Raw genomic sequence first — 21,967 nt, 5'->3', positions numbered from 1 at the left:
TTCAGTCACTACCTCACAGGTCAGTTTGTATTTTATTTTATGTATTTGTAACCGAATTTAATCGGGTTAAAAAGTCGATTTAATTTGTTGTTCTATTGAAAAAACTGTAAGTTCAAATTGCTTGAAAAAAATATAGTGACTTTCTGAAGACCTTAGCAACAATATACATAAATTTGAAAAAAATTGTTTGTGTCATTTAAAAATAAAATGAAAAAACCTCAGTTTTTAGCCATTTTTTTTTCAATAAAAATACTATGTGATACCTATTAATGCATCAAAATGGCGGCAAACTGCAAAAAATAACAATTAGTGCACTTTCATTAAAAAACTGCAGTTCTCAAAAAAAGAAAAAAAACGTTAATTTGTATTGAAAGTTAATTACGTAGAAAATGGTTTTCTAGGTCATAGGATAAATAAAACTACTAAATTCGTCGCGACGTTTCGATACTTTATTGTATCATCTTTAAGCTTCGAATCTTTGATGATCAAACATGTGAGGCATGACACAGTCAATGACGTTTGTTCCAATGTCCTTGAAAACCATTTTCTACGTAATTAACCTTCAAGATTTCATTCAAGGACAAGTAAAACAAAATTAGGAATTCAATTGTATTTTTACTGGTACAGTTGAAGGTGTTAACAGAATACAGAAAGGTTATACAATTTGTAGAATCATATCCTGCCATTTAATCCCCTTAGGTGGTTGTACTACTGCCATGACTCCATGACGAGAATGCTTTATTTCATTGTCGTGTACGGGGACACTTATTGTCCATCTTAATTTTTCGTTAACGATGTTGTCGTAACTAAGGTACCATTGCTGAAGTGGATCACCTGCTCGTTTTGGTTTCGTAACTAGATTATAAAGTGTCCCATTGAACTTGTTAAGTTCTATATACTTTCTGTTACAAAACAGATTTTATTAAAACATACTTGTATAACAAAAATTCCCAGTTTTACCCATTGCCTTTGTTGATGATATTAAATTTTTGTTTACCCAAGTATTCCGGTGCCCACAATTGAGATGAAACTCCGGTAGCGTGTACAAACGTGATATTTAAATTTGCTGGCTTAGCCTCTAAGACAAGACCAGATGCTGGGTTCCGTAAATATACGTAGTGCTGTCTGGGTTTGCGCTGAGCAAAAAATGTTATTTCGTTAAGTATAGGTTGAATTAATAGTTTGATTAATTTGTTTTAAAAAGCTTTTATTTAACTCACTTTGTTGTCTGTCTGTCTGTTTCATATTTTTGGAGCCAAATTTGAAAGGGTTCCCGTTATCCCAATGAATTGAAATTTTGCATACTTACTTAATCTGCGTGACAATGCAGTTCTATGTGGTTAAATACCCTCTAAAGGAATTAAATAGAATTTTGAAGTTTTAGGGTATGTTTATAAATGTGTACATTCTTATACCAACGTTAACGGTAAAGTTGTCATTGGGAAATATAATAATACCTTAATCATTTTCATTACGTCTCGGTACAAACAAATGTCGCTTTTTTTAATTCATTTATCTTGGACACTAGAGTATAGATACAGAATAGAGGTTAGGATAAGCTTTCAATGCTGTTTTCTGCCATATACCACTAAACAAGTTTGCACAAATCAGCAAAATAATGGTGTTACAATAATACGGCGAAACTGGATCTCAGAGAAAAAAACCTTTAGAATAAGTAAAGACTAAAAAGCAATAAATAAAAAAATTAAATATATGTTCTTTTAGAAAAAAGCTTTTACTTAAAAGATGCACTAAAAAGTAAAAAATAATGTTTTTCTGTCAGAGCTAAATATTTTTGCATACAAATTAGGATTTTAAAATTTATAAAAGTTTTGGGAAGAGTGCTCAATTTAAGAAAGTAAATTTTAAAATCCTAACTTGTGATCAAAAATGTTCTTTAATAGAAAAATATTATTTCTCTTGTAGGTATTAAAAATTTTGTTACTTATTCCATTGATACGAGTAGAGGTAGTGCAACTTTATTCTTTAAGTGGTTACTATGGCAAATCAAATAATGATTTGATTTAGTTATTATTTTTTTGGTACACGCTTCCTAAAATGGTTACTTTGGGAACTACTTTGACTTTGCAACATGTCATTTTAAAAGACAAGTGCTTAAAGTTGTCATAGCAACATTTTGCGGACTTTAAGTTATTTATTATTTGACAAAACAGTAATTATAGTTTCAATAAATTTGTCGTTGCTATGACTATCGGTCGACTGTACTTGTAATGAAGGTGAATTGGAAATGTAAAGAATTTTACAATTTTGTTGTTTTAGAGAGCTGATACCAAAAAAGTTTGTATGCAACACTTTCGCAAAATAGTTTTGGCGGATTTATCTCATTAAGAACGCGGCTTCTTCGTCGCCTCGTTCTTAATCCTATTCGTCCGCTAAAACTCTATTTTGCGGACTTGTTACATAAATAACTATTATCTTACTAATAGAATAAACTGGTCATTTGGTGATTTTTTTTATTCTACTGGTGATTTTTTTAGTCTATTGCTGAAAAAATTTAACAAAAATTTCTCAATGTACTGTAGTGAGACCGTGATTGATGATGGTTGATCGATGTTTAAATGATTTACAACTTATTTTAATTGATTTATTTAATTAATCTTGAATTTTACTTTTGTTTTCTTTTTTCGAAATGGTTTGGCTCGTCTAGTTAATTGATACGCTACATGATCATTTCACTTACCTACGTTGTGTTGTTTTGATGTACGAAGTCACTCTTATAATGATATCGTAATTTGATCTTAATTCTTATCAGAAAGGGTTCCGGATTTATCCGTAACGCAAGTCCGGATTCAAAGTAGTGTCAAAACGCATGGGAGAAGAAATTTAAACCACAAGTTTCCTCCAAAGTTATTTATTACAAGAATAATGAATATTCCGTTGGATGGATTACAATAATCAATGGTTATGAAAGTTTGATCAAATTTGGCCAATTGTTATTTGTTTTTGTATAGTAATGTCGTCAAAACATATCTCAGAGTCGTAACCACAATTCGTTTGAAATTCCAAGTAAATAGTTTCGAAGTTGCTGAGTGATACGAAAAAGTTTTATTGATATGATATGACGTTAATATTTAACATGAATTAATTTAATTCGATAATGTCCAAATAAATTAACCTACGTTTCAGATGATATTGTTCGAACTCATAGGATCTAGGCAATTGACAACGCGTTTCTAAATTACTTGTACCAAAGGCGGATTATAACATGCTCGCGGAATCTTTGATACGTGCATCGCATTGAATTTTGCGCCCTAGTGCCGAAATTCCGTCTCCGGTAAAAGTCAGGTGATCAACACCTAGAATGAATTTCGAATAAAACCCGGACATACAAGCTTTTACAAATCAATCTGAATAAATGTAGAAGTAATTTCTCTCTAAAGTTTTCCGTCCACGAGCTTTGACAAAGACTTGTGCAGAACTTTGCCATGTCGCGATATCAGTTTATTACAGATAATCACGGATGATTATGTCTGCTCGATCGTCCGTAGTAGCCTGCAAGTACGTGGAAGTACTTGCCGTTGGGACGGGAATTACAACGTCCATTCTAAGTACAACGGGCGGAAACTACGACCTGCCACCGCGTCTTAGACCTTGTTAAAGTTGGGGAAGAGCGTCCCCGGGGACTACGACTCTTCCCATGAAGATGGCCAACTCACGAGCCTGTAATTTCTGATCTGGACGCAAAAGAGAAACACTCTTTTGCTTTATCGCCTAACGCGTTGCGGAAGAGAAATCGTTCTACTCTAAACCTATCCTTAACTAGCAACAAATCCTTCTATTTCGTAATATTTTGGTGTATGCAACCTTAAATTATCTGTGTACAACAGTTTGAATAGCACCGTGGGTTTTGGATTTAGACTTTTGTTGTAGTTGAATATTTGTTTGATGCCGTTTCACTCAAATTTGTCGTAACAGATTTAGAAGTTAGAAGCAAAGAATATAAAGAACTTTTAATATTGTAATTTAAAGGTGGGATGGTTGAATTGAAAAATATGAAATTGTTTGTTGCGAGTTATTTTAAGTTGAAAATGATTTATTTAAAATTTATATAGCTGACGTAAGACGAAGCACAAGAATTTAAATAATTACTGGTCTTTTCGGCATTTCCGATGCTTAATAACTTGGTGGTTACGAGAGAATTTATGAAATGAATGATAATGATCACTATTTCGAAATGACTTAAATGATTTAATATTATAATATTAAATGAATAAAAAATTAATTAATCCTTTTGAGGGCCTACCTAGAAATTTTAATCCTCCTAACGCAGGGGGTTAGCTGCTTCCCAGGTGTTGTAGTTCGCAGCACTACCTAATCGAACGAACACTAAACTTGTCTCGTTTTTAACTTACTCACTAATCACTAACGCTATCACTTAATTCAAGAATTTAAATTAATTTAATTTAAAATTACGCTTAAATGCACTTAGTACAATTTAGACGCACTAAAAGGTAAACGAAGATGTTTTTTAAATTTATAAAAATTTAAAAGGGCAACACGACAATCGACTACCTCGAAAGACCGTCAAAAATCGAATCCCTCCTAAAGTCAAGGGCTCATCTTGCGTAAGCTACACTAACTCGCTTACCCCACTACCCTTGTTAAGTAGTTTCCACATATGCGAAATTTTGCAAATTTGACTCTTATGATGTCTTGGCATTTGATCAAACCTTGTTTAACTTTCTAAATATTATTATTAATTAACAGCTGGGGTGTTTTCCGATTAACAATTTCATTATAATTAAACATTAAATTTGGTAATCGTCGATCTGAACTGAATACAATACAAGAACGCTATGGAATTTCCCCAAATATCCTGAAAGAGAAATTAAACTCCAAAATTGGTTGTTGTCAGGTCTGAAGTTGTTTTTGGGAACACAATGAAATGAATTTTGTGTAACAACAAATTTTGTTTGTTTAAATAACACAGAAAATATAAGGAAGAACCCCGTGAGGAAACTGTAATTTTGGTCGTACTACCCCTTGTTAGATGTCGCCCCCAGTACTACACCGGTACTATTTTAACATTTCCGCGTTTTTCTCCAATTTCCTTAGGGATTTTCCTGTCTACTTTCCTCTTAGGATTATGTTAGTAACGGGCAGCAATCGTGTCATGCAATTTTTTTGCTTACAATAATTTAATTAAATAGAATGATTTATACATCCGAATTTCGACGGCTGCGCCTTAAATATTAGGGTTAAATTTTACATCAAAATGTTCAGAAAAATTTCGCGTGTTTTTCTAAACTACTGGTTTCGTGATCTGATGTTGATTTAACAAAGAAAACGTTAATTTCGCTGTAATTTCTTATAAGGAATGCACATGTGTGCTTGTAATTTGATATTCTTTTAAAAAGCTCTGTTCTGTAACGAATTTGTCAACACCCCCTATTCAAGCGGCACTTGACCAACGTCGTTTTGGCTATACTAATCTAGTTAACAGACATGAATTTCAATCGACCAATTCGTTCTTGAAGTTTTGCAACAATTTGTTAACAATTACGCCGAATAAAATAAATTATTCAATTTTATTTGATGACTGGAGTACACTGCATAAAGACTCAACTTTTTGGTACGAAACGTTACGGGGATTTTTGAATAAGATGAAATTTTGATTCTTTCTCGAGTTGTTTACTGATCATCAACGTGCCTTAAATTGGCTCATAAATTCCTTTCTTTTTGAAACGTGACTAGTTAATTTCTAAACAAAATTTTGGATTTAATTTTAGGTTTATCAATAAATTTTGGCTATTTTAAACGAAAGTAAATTAATTATGCTTTTGTGAGAAAATCATTGGATTAGCTGGGCGACTGTGGTGCAGAGCCAGGCCGTCGCCAACCCCCATATCTTTGCATATCCACTTGTTAAAACACATGGCCTTTCGACCACCCAATTTGGCGATTTATAACGTTTTTAACAGTTCTTGGAAAGTTTCGTGGGAACGATAATTTTCTAAACATTTTAATGCTAACAAAGGAATAAATAAGTTAAATTAAAATTTGTTGCAACTTTTGAATTGAAGTTGAATTAATATTGTCAAAGAACTAAACGTTTAAACTGACTCCGAATATTTTGCGCTGGTTAATAAAATAAAATTTTAAATACCGCGATCATCACATTCGCCCCCTGTCTTGCGTTGCTTCGTAGATGCAGCGTAAGACACCGCGTGTAGGTTTGCTGTCCTCTGGTTGGTGGTCGGAATGGTGGAATCACCAGATGGTGGATGCGCCCATAATGTCAGAAACGCTCGAATTGGTAGATACGCCTCGAGATTGGCCCTCATGAACTTCTTGCGGTTTTATTTTAGTAGTCTCGTCGGTGGTAGAATTTCAAATTTGTCATGTTGTATACACCTTTAATTTCGTTCGTCACTGGGTCGGCGATTTGGTATGTGTTTGGATGAGGCTTGGCGATTATTTTGTACGGACCACTGTACAAAGGCATGAACTTGGCGAATTGGTGGGTTCTGGTATCGGAAGTCACTTTGTTCTTCAGTAGGACCCAATCTTCAATTTCCAGTACGGTAACTTCACCCTTTTGGTTTTTCTGCCGTAAGTTCGCGTGATGTCTCAAGTATTCGCGAGCCTTTTCATGAATTTCTTCTCTCGTGAGTGGCGGACGTACAGGCAGTAAACCCGATGTGACTGCATCTAGTGGGTTTGGTGGTGTTCTGCCGTACAGGATTTCATATGGAGAAAATCCGGTACTGATGTGTGGCACGTAGTTCAAACAATCTTCGATGTTGCTCAAATGGTTGACCCAACTGGTGTGGTTTTCTCTACAATACGCTCGGAAAATTCTCCCCAGCTCCCGCATTACGCGCTCGCTAGGGTTCGATTCTGGGTGACGAATCGACGAGAGCGTTGGTTGAATGTCGGCAGCTCTCAAACTATTCTGCCAAGTGTTCGAAATAAATTGTGTCCCGTGGTCGCTTAACACACATTTGGGTTTGATGTACCCAGAGAAATCCTCTATGAGACGTTTGGCAGCGATTTTGGCGGTGGCTTTTCTCAGTGGGTAAAGTTTGAGAAACTTGCTGAAGACGTCAATGACCACAAATACATAGGACGCCCCCAATCGACCTGTTGGTAAAGGCCCATAGAAATCGACGCAAACTAGGTCTCCAATGTGGTCGTAAAGGATTGGCGTTAATGGACCCTGATGTGGACGGTTGGAACTTTTTGTCTTCTGACAAAGGTCACAACTTCGTAGACGTTTCTTAATTGTACGATACATGTTCGGCCAGTAGTACTCGCGCTTCATGGAATTGTACACTTTGGTTGCCCCGAAATGGCCCAGGAGTTGGTGATGGTAATCCACGAGCTTAATTACCAAACTCTCAGGTATGGCCAGGCAAACGTCGTTTGAATTTTGAGATCTGTGAACTAACACATTATTTGTGAAATTATATTGGGACCAAACCCGTTGAGTTCTCGCATCTGGAGCAGCTGCACCGGATTGTTTGTTGGCAATTATTTGACTCAAAACAGGATCATCTGATTGGTGTTGTTTGAGATCGGACATCAGTTGGAGAATTTCAGGTGTGTTGTTGACTTCAAACATTGCAACTATTGGTTGTTCACGTGGATATTCATAACTGGCTTCACCGTCGGACGGGTATCGTGACAGGATGTCGGCAACTACATTATCCTTTCCTTTTACCAACTCGATTTCGTAGTCGTACTGTCCTAGTATCAAAGTCCATCGAGTTAGGCGTTCACTGAGCAAACGACAACGGCTCAGAAATTTCAAAGCTTGGTGGTCGGTTCGGATGATGATTTTTGTGACTTGGATGTAGATTCGAAATTTGTGTAAGGCAAAAATGACGCCGAGTAATTCCTTTTCTGTAGTCGTGTAGTTGAGTTCGGGTCCTTTCAAAGAGCGACTTGCAAAAGCGATCACACCTCGCGAACCGTCTTCCTGAATTTGATACAATTCCGCCCCCAATCCGTAACCAGAACTGTCAGTTTGGACGTAGAATATTTTATTCAGGTCGGGGTAACGTAACAACACAGCTTCGAGGAACAGATCTTTCACACGATCGAAAGCTTCTTGTTCATTTCGTCCCCATCTCCATTTTTCACCCTTTCGAAGTAGTTTGTTTAAGTCTTGTGTGCCTGCACTGTATCGAGCACAAAATTTTCGATAAAAATTACAAAGTCCCAGGAAGGCTCGAACGTGTTTAGTTTTCTGGGGAACCGGAAAATTTCGGATGGCGCTGATTTTTTCCGGGTCGGCTTTGATACCGTTGATTGTGAGAATGTGCCCCAGAAATTTCACTTCCTTTTGTATGAAATTGGATTTTTCGAGATTTATCGTCATTCTAGCTTGCTTCAATTTTTCGAAAACTTGTCGGAGATGTTCCAAATGTTCGTTTAGCGTTTCGGAAGCCACTAACAAATCGTCGATATAATTCACGACGAATTCGCGAACTTCTGTTCCTAACACTACGTCCATTGCACGACTGAATGAACCCACAGCAGTTTTTAACCCGAAAGGTAGGACTTGGTATGTGTAACTGCGACCGTTGTACAGAAAGGCGGTGTACTGTCTGCTTTCTGGCGAAAGTGGGATTTGCCAGTACGACGATCTCAAATCAATGGTGGACATGTAGCGAATTCCGTGAAATCGACGTAATAATTCGTCAGCAGCGGGTGGTGACTCACAATCGGCGATCATTTTGGAATTGATCATTCGGGCGTCGAGGCAAATTCTCACCGTTCCATCTTTCTTTTTCACTACCGTCATGGGACTTGCGTAAGGTGACGCCTCACGTTTTATTACCCCCAAGTCTAACATTTCCTGAATTGTGGCGTCGACGGCAGGACGTAGAGCAAAAGGTACTGGGTACGGTCGTTTCAAGAAGGGAGTCTTGTCGTGTAGTTTTATTTCGTGAGTGTATTTGTGTGTTAGCCCTGGACGCGAACTAAAGATACATCTGTACTCTTGCAGCAGGTGTATTAATTTCCGTTTCTCGGCCTCAGGAATTTTTAATGGGTCCACCTTGGCTTGTAGGGCACTGGGTGACTCTAAGTGTTGCTTTTTGTTACAAGTCGTGATCGGCGCCGAATGATTGACTTCGATGTGACCAACAAGATCTTCCACATAATCCTCCGGTTCCGGTGGTATCTCCGTGGTTTTTCTAAACGGAAAACTGTGGTGCTTCTCCCCGTTTCTCAAAAGGATTTCGTTGTTATCGAAATCGATGACCGCGCGTTGTTCATTTAGCCAGTCTGCTCCCAAAATGGTTGGCTTGATTAAATTTTTAACGACAAGCGCCACGACGGGGTAGAGATGTTCGTCGATTTTGATTTCCAGGTAACACTGAATAACAACCTGGCAACTTCGCTGGCCGATGGCTCCACGAAGATGGATTGAGGTAACCGGTAATGTGGGCGGTTTGTTTCCGGTCTCGATCAACTTGGACCAAACTTCTTCGGAAATACAGCTGACTTCACTTCCGGTGTCCAAAAGCGCGGTGACTGATTGTTGTTGAGAGATTTGGATCTTAATCTCCGGCACGACCCTTTGTATGTTGTTGTTACCTGCGGCAGCGGATTTAATTATAGAAAAAACATTTAACTTAACCTGGGATGCTCGCGGTCGAGCATCGTTTTCCCCTTCTGTTGACTGTGACGAAGTTGAACGTTTACGTTTCTCTCCCGTCCTCAATTGTTGGTTCCTGCTGTCGCTTTGTGGGCCGTGCTGCTGGCCGGAGTACTTTAGGCCCCGTCCTGTACTCCGCCCCCGTTTCCCGAATTCTTGGAGTTTCGTGATGTTTCACCCTGCGCTCTCGAACTTGTGTTGTTGCGGTTGTCGTTGGGGTTGTTTTTGCGCCAGTGATTGTTGCTGTTGTTTCCGTTGTTATTGTGCCAACGGTTGTTGCTGGTGCTGGGTTGGTTGTTGCGCCATTGTTGTTCGTCACTTGAGCGTTTTGGGAAACCATTTCCACGATTTGCAGGAGCCGCAGGACGAGTTACTTCGTGGCGGTCAATGTTTGGCCGCGGGCGCTTTGGCTCGTTACGCCGCTGGTGGTCTGTTGCGCGGGGTCGTTCCCTGGGAGCGATGTTGGTTTTCTCTCCCGGATTTTGTCCCGGAATTTCTTGAGCTGCCAGGAATTCGGCGGCATCCGTGGTGGTACAGATTTTCTCTAATACCCACAACGACTGTATTCTTTCGGGGAAGTGACGCAGTAATTCATCCAGCAACACTTCCTCCGATAAAGGTGTTGTTAACATGTTCGCCATGTCGACGTAATAAGCAAAATGCGACAGCATCGTGCCCCTGGTTTCGTCATAGCGGCCTGTAGCGATTTGAAATCTGATGTCCCGTTGACGCTTGGCCGACCAGTAGGTCCGGAGAAAGTCCCGTCGAAAGTCCTCGTAACCACGCCACTTCTTCTGGAATATTCCCGTCCAATGTTTGGCATTGCCTTTCAAGCAATCCATGGCGACTCCCAAAAGACGCTGCGAGTCGAGCCCGAAAAAACGTCCATATTCTTCAATGGCTCGTAAGAATTTCACCGGATTTTGCCTTTTCAGGCCTTCGAAAGATGGTCGTTCAGGAGCTGGAAGTGGGCGATCCAGCAAGCTCCGGAGTACTCCGGAAATTGCGGCCACATTGTCTGTTGTGATTGGCATAGGTGGTGAGGCCATCACTGCTCCCGAAGTCGCTGATGTGGTCGAACTTCCCGGCTCTTGCACAAGAGGGCTCGCAAGAGGGGCTGGTTCCGGAGCTACCGGAATTTCCGGGTCGGGTTCTGGCGAAGTCGTCCCGTCGCTAGGTAGTGGAGTGACTTGCCAACCATCGACATCAGCGGCGGCGCTGGTACTTGGACGTACCTGAAGGATGGCTTGCGGTCTTTGAACCGCTGTCGACGTCGATGGCGCCGCGAAGTTTGGCACATTCCTTGGTTGTTGGGAGTTTAACCAACGAACGAACCACGTCGGCATTTCTTGCGGTGGGGCTCCGGCGTTTCCGGTGTTCCTGTTGTTTTCCATGTCGACAACCTTCAATCTCGGGTATCGAACGATCAAATAAATTGGAGTCCTAGAAATTTTAATAACACAGCAGTATCTTATTTACGGCAATTTTCCCCTCGGAAATGACACTTTATGACTTTGAATCCTGGTCACGGCACCAATAAAAATGTAGATGTAGTGAGACTGTGATTGATGATGGTTGATCGATGTTTAAATGATTTACAACTTATTTTAATTGATTTATTTAATTAATCTTGAATTTTACTTTTGTTTTCTTTTTTCGAAATGGTTTGGCTCGTCTAGTTAATTGATACGCTACATGATCATTTCACTTACCTACGTTGTGTTGTTTTGATGTACGAAGTCACTCTTATAATGATATCGTAATTTGATCTTAATTCTTATCAGAAAGGGTTCCGGATTTATCCGTAACGCAAGTCCGGATTCAAAGTAGTGTCAAAACGCATGGGAGAAGAAATTTAAACCACAAGTTTCCTCCAAAGTTATTTATTACAAGAATAATGAATATTCCGTTGGATGGATTACAATAATCAATGGTTATGAAAGTTTGATCAAATTTGGCCAATTGTTATTTGTTTTTGTATAGTAATGTCGTCAAAACATATCTCAGAGTCGTAACCACAATTCGTTTGAAATTCCAAGTAAATAGTTTCGAAGTTGCTGAGTGATACGAAAAAGTTTTATTGATATGATATGACGTTAATATTTAACATGAATTAATTTAATTCGATAATGTCCAAATAAATTAACCTACGTTTCAGATGATATTGTTCGAACTCATAGGATCTAGGCAATTGACAACGCGTTTCTAAATTACTTGTACCAAAGGCGGATTATAACATGCTCGCGGAATCTTTGATACGTGCATCGCATTGAATTTTGCGCCCTAGTGCCGAAATTCCGTCTCCGGTAAAAGTCAGGTGATCAACACCTAGAATGAATTTCGAATAAAACCCGGACATACAAGCTTTTACAAATCAATCTGAATAAATGTAGAAGTAATTTCTCTCTAAAGTTTTCCGTCCACGAGCTTTGACAAAGACTTGTGCAGAACTTTGCCATGTCGCGATATCAGTTTATTACAGATAATCACGGATGATTATGTCTGCTCGATCGTCCGTAGTAGCCTGCAAGTACGTGGAAGTACTTGCCGTTGGGACGGGAATTACAACGTCCATTCTAAGTACAACGGGCGGAAACTACGACCTGCCACCGCGTCTTAGACCTTGTTAAAGTTGGGGAAGAGCGTCCCCGGGGACTACGACTCTTCCCATGAAGATGGCCAACTCACGAGCCTGTAATTTCTGATCTGGACGCAAAAGAGAAACACTCTTTTGCTTTATCGCCTAACGCGTTGCGGAAGAGAAATCGTTCTACTCTAAACCTATCCTTAACTAGCAACAAATCCTTCTATTTCGTAATATTTTGGTGTATGCAACCTTAAATTATCTGTGTACAACAGTTTGAATAGCACCGTGGGTTTTGGATTTAGACTTTTGTTGTAGTTGAATATTTGTTTGATGCCGTTTCACTCAAATTTGTCGTAACAGATTTAGAAGTTAGAAGCAAAGAATATAAAGAACTTTTAATATTGTAATTTAAAGGTGGGATGGTTGAATTGAAAAATATGAAATTGTTTGTTGCGAGTTATTTTAAGTTGAAAATGATTTATTTAAAATTTATATAGCTGACGTAAGACGAAGCACAAGAATTTAAATAATTACTGGTCTTTTCGGCATTTCCGATGCTTAATAACTTGGTGGTTACGAGAGAATTTATGAAATGAATGATAATGATCACTATTTCGAAATGACTTAAATGATTTAATATTATAATATTAAATGAATAAAAAATTAATTAATCCTTTTGAGGGCCTACCTAGAAATTTTAATCCTCCTAACGCAGGGGGTTAGCTGCTTCCCAGGTGTTGTAGTTCGCAGCACTACCTAATCGAACGAACACTAAACTTGTCTCGTTTTTAACTTACTCACTAATCACTAACGCTATCACTTAATTCAAGAATTTAAATTAATTTAATTTAAAATTACGCTTAAATGCACTTAGTACAATTTAGACGCACTAAAAGGTAAACGAAGATGTTTTTTAAATTTATAAAAATTTAAAAGGGCAACACGACAATCGACTACCTCGAAAGACCGTCAAAAATCGAATCCCTCCTAAAGTCAAGGGCTCATCTTGCGTAAGCTACACTAACTCGCTTACCCCACTACCCTTGTTAAGTAGTTTCCACATATGCGAAATTTTGCAAATTTGACTCTTATGATGTCTTGGCATTTGATCAAACCTTGTTTAACTTTCTAAATATTATTATTAATTAACAGCTGGGGTGTTTTCCGATTAACAATTTCATTATAATTAAACATTAAATTTGGTAATCGTCGATCTGAACTGAATACAATACAAGAACGCTATGGAATTTCCCCAAATATCCTGAAAGAGAAATTAAACTCCAAAATTGGTTGTTGTCAGGTCTGAAGTTGTTTTTGGGAACACAATGAAATGAATTTTGTGTAACAACAAATTTTGTTTGTTTAAATAACACAGAAAATATAAGGAAGAACCCCGTGAGGAAACTGTAATTTTGGTCGTACTACCCCTTGTTAGATGTCGCCCCCAGTACTACACCGGTACTATTTTAACATTTCCGCGTTTTTCTCCAATTTCCTTAGGGATTTTCCTGTCTACTTTCCTCTTAGGATTATGTTAGTAACGGGCAGCAATCGTGTCATGCAATTTTTTTGCTTACAATAATTTAATTAAATAGAATGATTTATACATCCGAATTTCGACGGCTGCGCCTTAAATATTAGGGTTAAATTTTACATCAAAATGTTCAGAAAAATTTCGCGTGTTTTTCTAAACTACTGGTTTCGTGATCTGATGTTGATTTAACAAAGAAAACGTTAATTTCGCTGTAATTTCTTATAAGGAATGCACATGTGTGCTTGTAATTTGATATTCTTTTAAAAAGCTCTGTTCTGTAACGAATTTGTCAACACCCCCTATTCAAGCGGCACTTGACCAACGTCGTTTTGGCTATACTAATCTAGTTAACAGACATGAATTTCAATCGACCAATTCGTTCTTGAAGTTTTGCAACAATTTGTTAACAATTACGCCGAATAAAATAAATTATTCAATTTTATTTGATGACTGGAGTACACTGCATAAAGACTCAACTTTTTGGTACGAAACGTTACGGGGATTTTTGAATAAGATGAAATTTTGATTCTTTCTCGAGTTGTTTACTGATCATCAACGTGCCTTAAATTGGCTCATAAATTCCTTTCTTTTTGAAACGTGACTAGTTAATTTCTAAACAAAATTTTGGATTTAATTTTAGGTTTATCAATAAATTTTGGCTATTTTAAACGAAAGTAAATTAATTATGCTTTTGTGAGAAAATCATTGGATTAGCTGGGCGACTGTGGTGCAGAGCCAGGCCGTCGCCAACCCCCATATCTTTGCATATCCACTTGTTAAAACACATGGCCTTTCGACCACCCAATTTGGCGATTTATAACGTTTTTAACAGTTCTTGGAAAGTTTCGTGGGAACGATAATTTTCTAAACATTTTAATGCTAACAAAGGAATAAATAAGTTAAATTAAAATTTGTTGCAACTTTTGAATTGAAGTTGAATTAATATTGTCAAAGAACTAAACGTTTAAACTGACTCCGAATATTTTGCGCTGGTTAATAAAATAAAATTTTAAATACCGCGATCATCACAGTACCCATGATAGAAAACTTTGTATTAAACAGTTGGCATTATATGCTCGTGATTTTTTTCTGAAACTCGTGCTCCGCATTTCGCACTAAACAACTTTTCTTTACTTGTATAAAAAACTACTATTTTTACTTTTTAATGCATCTTTTATATAAAAACTTTTTTTTAAATCATTTGTTTTAATACTTTGCACAGTATGGGTGCTCATGTAGAACTACGTGCTTGATAACAACTAATTTGCTAATTCAATTATAGAGAATTTAATCCAGTAAAAATTCTTACCCTAGGTTGGATGAAATCTTCGGCAGTTAGAATTGATTTATCCTGAAAAATGTTCTAGTTAACAGTTCGGAATTTCGTTATCTACTCACTTTCTTCGTCTCATGTTTATGCTAAACATAAAACAATATTAAGAAATTGTGCGGATTATCGGTTTTTCTTACCAATTTCTCAGTGGTTGTAATACCAATAGCTATAAAAAACAGTACAATTGCAAAGTTTATACTGCTCTTCATTCTTTTGTTGAAACACTGGTTTTTTGAGAAAAATGCTTCCTTTATAGGTTTTTTTATCATTTATCTCAAACATAAATTGGACATTACCAGAAAATTAACAAACTTTTATAATGGTGACATTTGAAAACACCTGCTGTTAAACAGCTTTATGTTCCATAAAATGTTAAATTGTTTTGTTTGCGATTGAATATCAAAAAATATTCCAGAAAAAGCAATTAAATTTTTTGAAATTTTCACTTCAATAATGGTTATTTATGAATAGTCAATTTTTTTTTTATAATCAACTGTCTAAGAGCCGTCAGGTTAGCATTTTCATAAATAGTATTTTTTTGAATTAAGGTTGGTGTAATTTTTTACCTGGAAAATTCAATTTCCAAATTTTTCAAGTTGTTTCCAGTTTAAAACACGTATAACAACACATTTAGTTATTTTAGAACATCTTTAGACTAACGAATTAACGATTAAGACTAACGTCCAATTTTCAAAAATGTCAAATCTGGTATTTAAAATGTCAAATACAGAATACAGTCAGTTTCAAAAGTGATTGGATATGAGCTTTTAGAATGATACAGTCTGGTCTTTATCAGAATTTTGACACTGACAGTTGATTATTTAAAAAAATGAACTATAAATAGAATTTTAGCTGACGAGTCCTTAATGAGATGAGTCCGCTAAACCTATTTTTCGGAAGTGTTGCATACAAACTTTTTTGATACCAGCTCTCTAAAACAACAAAATTGTAAAATTCTTTACATTTCCAATTCACCCTCATCACAAGTGCAGTCGACCGATAGTCATAGCAACGACTTTATTGAAACAATAATTATTGCTTTGTGAAAGAATAAATAAATTAGAGTCCGCAAAATGTTGCTATGACGACTTTAAGTACTTGTCCTTTAAAATGACAGTTCCCAAAGTAACTATTTTAGGGAGCATGTACCAAAAAAAAGTATTCATCTCTTACTCCAACTGGTATTAACTTTGACTAATATCTCAAAAAATAAAGACGTAGGTACACATTTGAAATTCTCAGTCATTTTTTAGTAAGAAAACTTGAATTTGAACTGATTTGGCTCTCTGAACCTTGCAAAAATAGTTACCTGTTCAGAAACTAAATTTTAATCAGTTTTTCAATATTTGACTCATATTTTGAGAACCATTGCGCGCACATAATAAATAGGTATAGAAATTCGAAATTTTTTAATAATTCTGGTTATGAAACGCTGAGCATCAATTTGTTGAATTGTCTAACTTTGATAAAAAAATTAAAAATTGTAAATATACTTGTCCTACTCCGATTAATATCACGAGGAAGTAAACTTTAACCAATTTCTCAAAAACTATTGGCTGTAGATAGACGTTATCAGAACAATTACGGGATCCTTAAATAATTTTTCAATAAGAAAAACTAAAATTTGATTCAGTTTCACTCACCACTACCAAAAAATTTAATGTTGAGAAGTGTCTGATTTGGTCAAATTTTTAGTCACTTCTTCAAACTTTGACTGATATCCTAAAAACTGTTATTCTTAAACAAAAAATAAAAACTGATTCAAAATCCTTGAATAATTATGAATGTAAAAAGCAAGAGTTCTAAACTGTATAACTTTAAAAAAATTAAAATTACTCATATCTTACTAGAATTAGTTTTGTATCTCGAGGATCTAAACTTTAACTGATATTTTAAAAACTGTTAACTTTGGATGAAAAACATAAAAAGCCGTTTCGAATTATTCAGATTAATTTGCATTAGAAAAAATAAAATTTGAGTTAGTTTGACTCTCCACTTTGCCAAAAAATATACCTACGTTTAGAAGTGTTTGATTTGTACAAACAAAGTGTTAATTAGTTTCTCAAATTTTGTCTTAAAAAATGTTATTAATTAAGGAAAAAATAAAAAATATTCAGAATCTTTGAATAAATATATAAAAATAAATAAATTAAAGTTACTTGTCTCTTTGATACAACTAATTTTGTACAACCATATTGTACAACCATCTTGTACAACCCAGAGTTTTTGAGAATTAATGACATGAAAAATAAAGACAGATTCGGAATCTTCAGATAATTTTCCACAAGAAAAACTAAAAATTTGATAGCTTTAATCTTCGACTTTGCCAAAAAAATTCATTAGGTTTTTGACATACAAAATTTTAACCACCTAAAACTTTAACTTATATCTTAAAAACCATCACGCCCGTAGCCAAAAAAACAGAATACGTTTTTCATCAAGTTTTTCTAGTGATTCATTCTGATTTTGTGTCACAACACAAACACAAAAGTAAACAACTCGTCAACTGCCAATTCTTGGACATAATAAATTTCGTCTTGTTTATATTATGACACTTCAGTGTCTGACATAATAAGTATCCAGATGTAGTAACTGCACCATAATAATTGTCCAAGTGGACTTACTAAAAAATTGAAGGTGAATAATATTGATACAGACATACTATTTTCAATTTTGTTGAAAATTTTAGCTTATAAATAATAAACAACTACCATAGGTCTACATTATCTAATCTTAAATTAAAGCTTCTATTGCAATAATGTGCATCAGAAATAAAGTGCCTATTGTCTTCAGTTTTGACAAAAATATTAACATAGCATTTGCTAACAAGAAAGCCAGAAGAGATTTTGAAAACATTGTTGTTTTTTATTTTTTATTATGTATATATGTTCAGTAATTATTATAAACGACAATAAGCGTGTATTAAGGAACAATTTTACAATCACTGTGATACTTTTTCACCATTATTATTAACAAGATTAATAAAAAAAAGGAAATGCATCAGCAAATATATATCAAACACTAAAATTTAAAAAAGTTTTGGTGAGATATACAGGGAGAGTCTGTAAAATGTATCTCTAAAACTAAAACTCAGCGTTTTCTATTAACTACTCTATTTTCCTACATGCTTGTTTTTTTTTGATCTTTCATCTGTGAACAAGCAATGTTTAGGTAAATGTTGTTTTGCCATCCAAATCCGTAAAAAATGGCGCTAGCCCCAAAAAATAATTAATAAAGTAAAAATTCAAGTAAATACTCTGTATAGAAACAACGAGCGGAGCGAAACTTTTTTTAGGGCTTTGAGCGACAAAATAGGTTGATACGCCACTGAGTATAGATAACAATAAAGGAAATCTTGCATGAACGCCTCCTGAAATTTATGAAATTGGCAAAAAATCCTTTCGTAAAAAGTTCTATCAAATAATGACCATAAGACATTGCACATGATGACGTTGCGTTCGTAAATACATATATTTATTAAAGAATAAAACTGGAAGCAAATTACAAAAACAATATTGTAAATTGCTGCTGTAAGAGCAGGTTTATTTGTAGTTTTAGTACAGATTAAATTTTTCAGATTTTATTAATATTTTTTAGCAGGTTTCTGAAAAACAAATTGCTGCCAATGTTCTCCATGATGTGGATGCGCTGTCACAAGCATTCCGGGCTTATAGGACGATAAGCTATTATTTTCTATAGGTATATCTAATACAAGTCCGGCTCTTGCGTTTGCAATGGTATTGTCATACCCAAACAACCAAGTCTGTTTTATATCATCATCTCTTTTCGGATTTGTAGTTAGATAAGTCCTAACGAGACCGTCCCCATCCACATCTAAAACATTGCTAAGAAGATTTTATTAAAACATAACGAAAAATATGCACTTTTTACCCATTGCCTTTATTGACGATAAAAAATTTACCATTAGCCAAATGTTCTGGTATCCATAATTGACTTGAAGCCCCAGAAGGCTGTACAATAATGACCCATCTTCCAGAAGCTTCCAGGACCATACCCGATCTAGGATTCCTTAAGTACGAGTAGTCATCTAAAGGGGCCTGTATCAAGGAAGACATAGAATTTAAATGCCTTTAACAAATCCGAAATTCCAAAAAACCAAAAGGAGTATAGAAGAAAAAGAAGACTCAATGGTTTTACACTTAAAAAAAAAGTTTTTAGCTTTACCTACAAAGAAGATACAACGATGTTAACAAAAATTTGAAAAATTTTATGTTTTTCATAAATTGAAAAACTAACTTTAAGTTCGAATTCAGCACAAAATTTTGCATAAAAATAAGTGTAAACAATAATAATAATAAATATACAGCGTGCTCCAATATTAAAAAAAGACTAAAGTTATCTTTTTTCAAATAGAACACCCTAAATTTTTTCGCATTTTTGGACGTAACTTTTAGTACTGATAATTTTAATCTAAACTTGTATTGATTCGATTCTGCTTAGTTTTTGACATAATTTGAATTTTTTGTCAAAAACGCGTTTTATTTAAAAATTTATTACACAAAAACGGAGAATCGTAGAAAAGAGACTTTTCACTACTTTAAAAGGAAAAGTTCAAACTTAAATCTTTTCCAATTGTTTAGCACAATGCAATTAGAAACATAGAAAAATTAAAAAGTTTGTTAAAAGTTGAATAACATGAAAAAGTTGAATGGAACACCCTATTTTTTGTTATTGCTTCTCGAAAAATATTAAATTGTCTAGCTTAAAGATAATGTTTTAAATGCCTAAAGTTAATAACTAAAAAGATATTTTACTTTAAAACTTAATTTAGCAACAATGCACACGATTCATAAGTATTGTTGTTACTAAGAGTAACATTAAAGTTATTATTATTAGCAGAAAATTTCACTTTTTCACTATTGAAACGATAGTTAATAATTTTTTTAATGTTTAATGTTAATTATCTTTTGAATAATAAGCTGCTAATGTTTTTAGAGAAAAAATTTAAAAGTCTTTTAGATGCAAAAATAAATAATTGGGTGTTCCATTTGAAATTTTGAAGTTATCCAAATTTCAACAAACTTCTTCATTTTTTATCTTCTTGAATGCATAAGCTAAGAAAAATAATATATCCTTTAAGTTTGTACTTCCTTTTTTAAGATGGAGAAAGTTCTTTTCTGGGATTTTTAGTTTTTATGTAATGATTTTTTTTACACATGTTTTTGTCAAAAAAATCGAGTTATTTTAAAAATTACCAAAAATCGACCCAAACATGTTTAAACTCAAATCATCACTATTAAAAACTACGTCAAAAAATGCAATAAAATTTAGGGTGTTCTATTTAAAAAAACATAAATTTAGTGTTTTTTTAATGTCGTAACTCCCTGTATATACTCCGCAATATTTTATAAACATGAGCAAAAATGCAGCTATAATCTAAAAAAAAAAAGTCAATATCGTTAATAATAAACAAGTTATGGAGCTTTTTCTGATCTTTGGTACAGCCTGTATGTGATCCCCAACGAAACCCCGTATTCCTAAGAGCCCACAACAGGGCCAAAAGTAATTTGTTCTCTGTTAAACACTTATTGTTGAAGGACAATAGTATTAAAAACAATGCTTTTTTCAGATGTCAGAATTTTTTTCTGAATTAAAAAAAGCACCGATGGCACTTTCAAAAGCGCTACTTACAACGACTGTAAAACATCTAAGAAAATGACCGAATTTTGACGCTTTTTAGCGTGTGTATTTACCCCCTTAATAAAAATAATAACAGCGCATTTAAAACTGAAACTGAAAATAATTATTAAAAGCAAAAATAATCATGTCTTTGTAAAGAATTTGTGACTTCAAAATCATTACCGACGCAATAGTGAATGTAGGTATCTCTTAAATTTAAAAATTTGAATTAATTAATATGATGAAAAGTTCTTACCCTGCGTTGGATGTTATGTTTGGACTCTAAAGGTGTTTTTTCCTGCAAAAAACAACTCAATTATTAGATCTGTTTATTATTTTTAATTACTCACTAATTTGGTCTCATATTTTTCATCCTAAACAAGAACCACTTTAAAAAATTGTTAAGTTAGTTGCATGTTCTTACCAAGTTCTCACTGGACAAAATACCAGTGGTCCAGATAGCAAACAAAAACAGTACAGTTGCCACACCTACAGTCGTACCCATTTCTCCCAATGTTAGGTACACACTTGAAGTTCTCTGGAGAATTAATTTTTATATGCTTCTCTTATCATTGATTTTGGAAATAAATTGGACACAAACATTAATTAGCACGATTAAAAACTATTTATTGTTAGAAATGTTAATAAAACCTTTCTATTGCCATTAATTGTTCAATTAAAAAAGTATCAACAAGTTTGTTTCATTTTTGATATTTGATTTAAGATTATTGCATGTTTCACTTCAATTAAACTAAATTGCGAAAAGAATTTTTCTCTCTCGGTAAAGCGTTGTTTTGTTCCGAGTAAATTATTCTCGTATGTTATACAAGAAGCCGCTTTCAGGTTCCTGGATTCAGGATCACGTACGGCTTGTTAAGGCTAATCTTGCCACGTTACCTTAACTTCGACAACACCTTCGCAAAGTAGATTTGTTACTTCGCGAAAGCTTGCTTTATTCCGGAACAGTCTTTTTTCTTTATTTATTGCACGAAACCCTGCATTTGACTAAGCTACGACGGTGCAAAAATTAATTAGAAAAACGACGACAGCGAAACGAAGGATTTATTCGGAAATGCGAAAATGGATTGGATAGGTAAACGCTGGAGGCTGCTTTGCACATATTTTATTTTTAAATTAATAGAAAAATGTTTGAATAACGTTCTTGAACGCTAAGTTTGCGATTAACGGTTGATTTAACAACGCAACAAGTCCAAAGTCTAAATTGAAAACACTATTTCAAACACC

At 35.0% G+C, this 21,967-nt stretch overlaps 2 protein-coding genes across 3 annotated transcripts; both read right to left on the bottom strand.

The window, feature by feature from the left end:
- Positions 1 to 595: 595 nt before the first annotated feature.
- LOC103313782 (uncharacterized) lies at positions 596 to 15,336 on the bottom strand. Its single transcript, XM_008197948.3, has 5 exons — positions 15,220 to 15,336; positions 15,148 to 15,168; positions 15,059 to 15,100; positions 961 to 1,136; positions 596 to 902 (listed from the first exon to the last, which is right to left on the bottom strand). Exons 1-5 carry the CDS (start codon positions 15,289 to 15,291, stop codon positions 656 to 658), a joined length of 558 nt encoding a protein of 185 aa, XP_008196170.1. The 5' UTR covers positions 15,292 to 15,336; the 3' UTR covers positions 596 to 655.
- A 3,310-nt stretch (positions 15,337 to 18,646) lies between these two features.
- LOC103313784 (uncharacterized) lies at positions 18,647 to 21,260 on the bottom strand. Of its 2 annotated transcripts, XM_064357527.1 has the most exons (5): positions 21,147 to 21,260; positions 21,073 to 21,096; positions 20,979 to 21,020; positions 18,974 to 19,140; positions 18,647 to 18,927 (listed from the first exon to the last, which is right to left on the bottom strand). In XM_064357527.1, the coding sequence occupies exons 1-5, from the start codon at positions 21,225 to 21,227 to the stop codon at positions 18,666 to 18,668; spliced, it is 576 nt and encodes a 191-aa protein (XP_064213597.1). In that variant the 5' UTR covers positions 21,228 to 21,260; the 3' UTR covers positions 18,647 to 18,665. The 2 variants fall into 2 exon arrangements, with proteins under 2 accessions (XP_064213597.1, XP_064213598.1); XM_064357528.1 differs by lacking the exon at positions 21,073 to 21,096.
- Between the last annotated feature and the right edge of the window lie 707 nt (positions 21,261 to 21,967).

Source organism: Tribolium castaneum, chromosome 6 (genome assembly GCF_031307605.1).
Source record: "Tribolium castaneum strain GA2 chromosome 6, icTriCast1.1, whole genome shotgun sequence".
NCBI lineage: Eukaryota > Metazoa > Arthropoda > Insecta > Coleoptera > Tenebrionidae > Tribolium > Tribolium castaneum.
The sequence above is the reverse complement of the archived record's forward strand: the minus strand, read 5'-3'. Positions and strand labels throughout refer to the sequence as shown.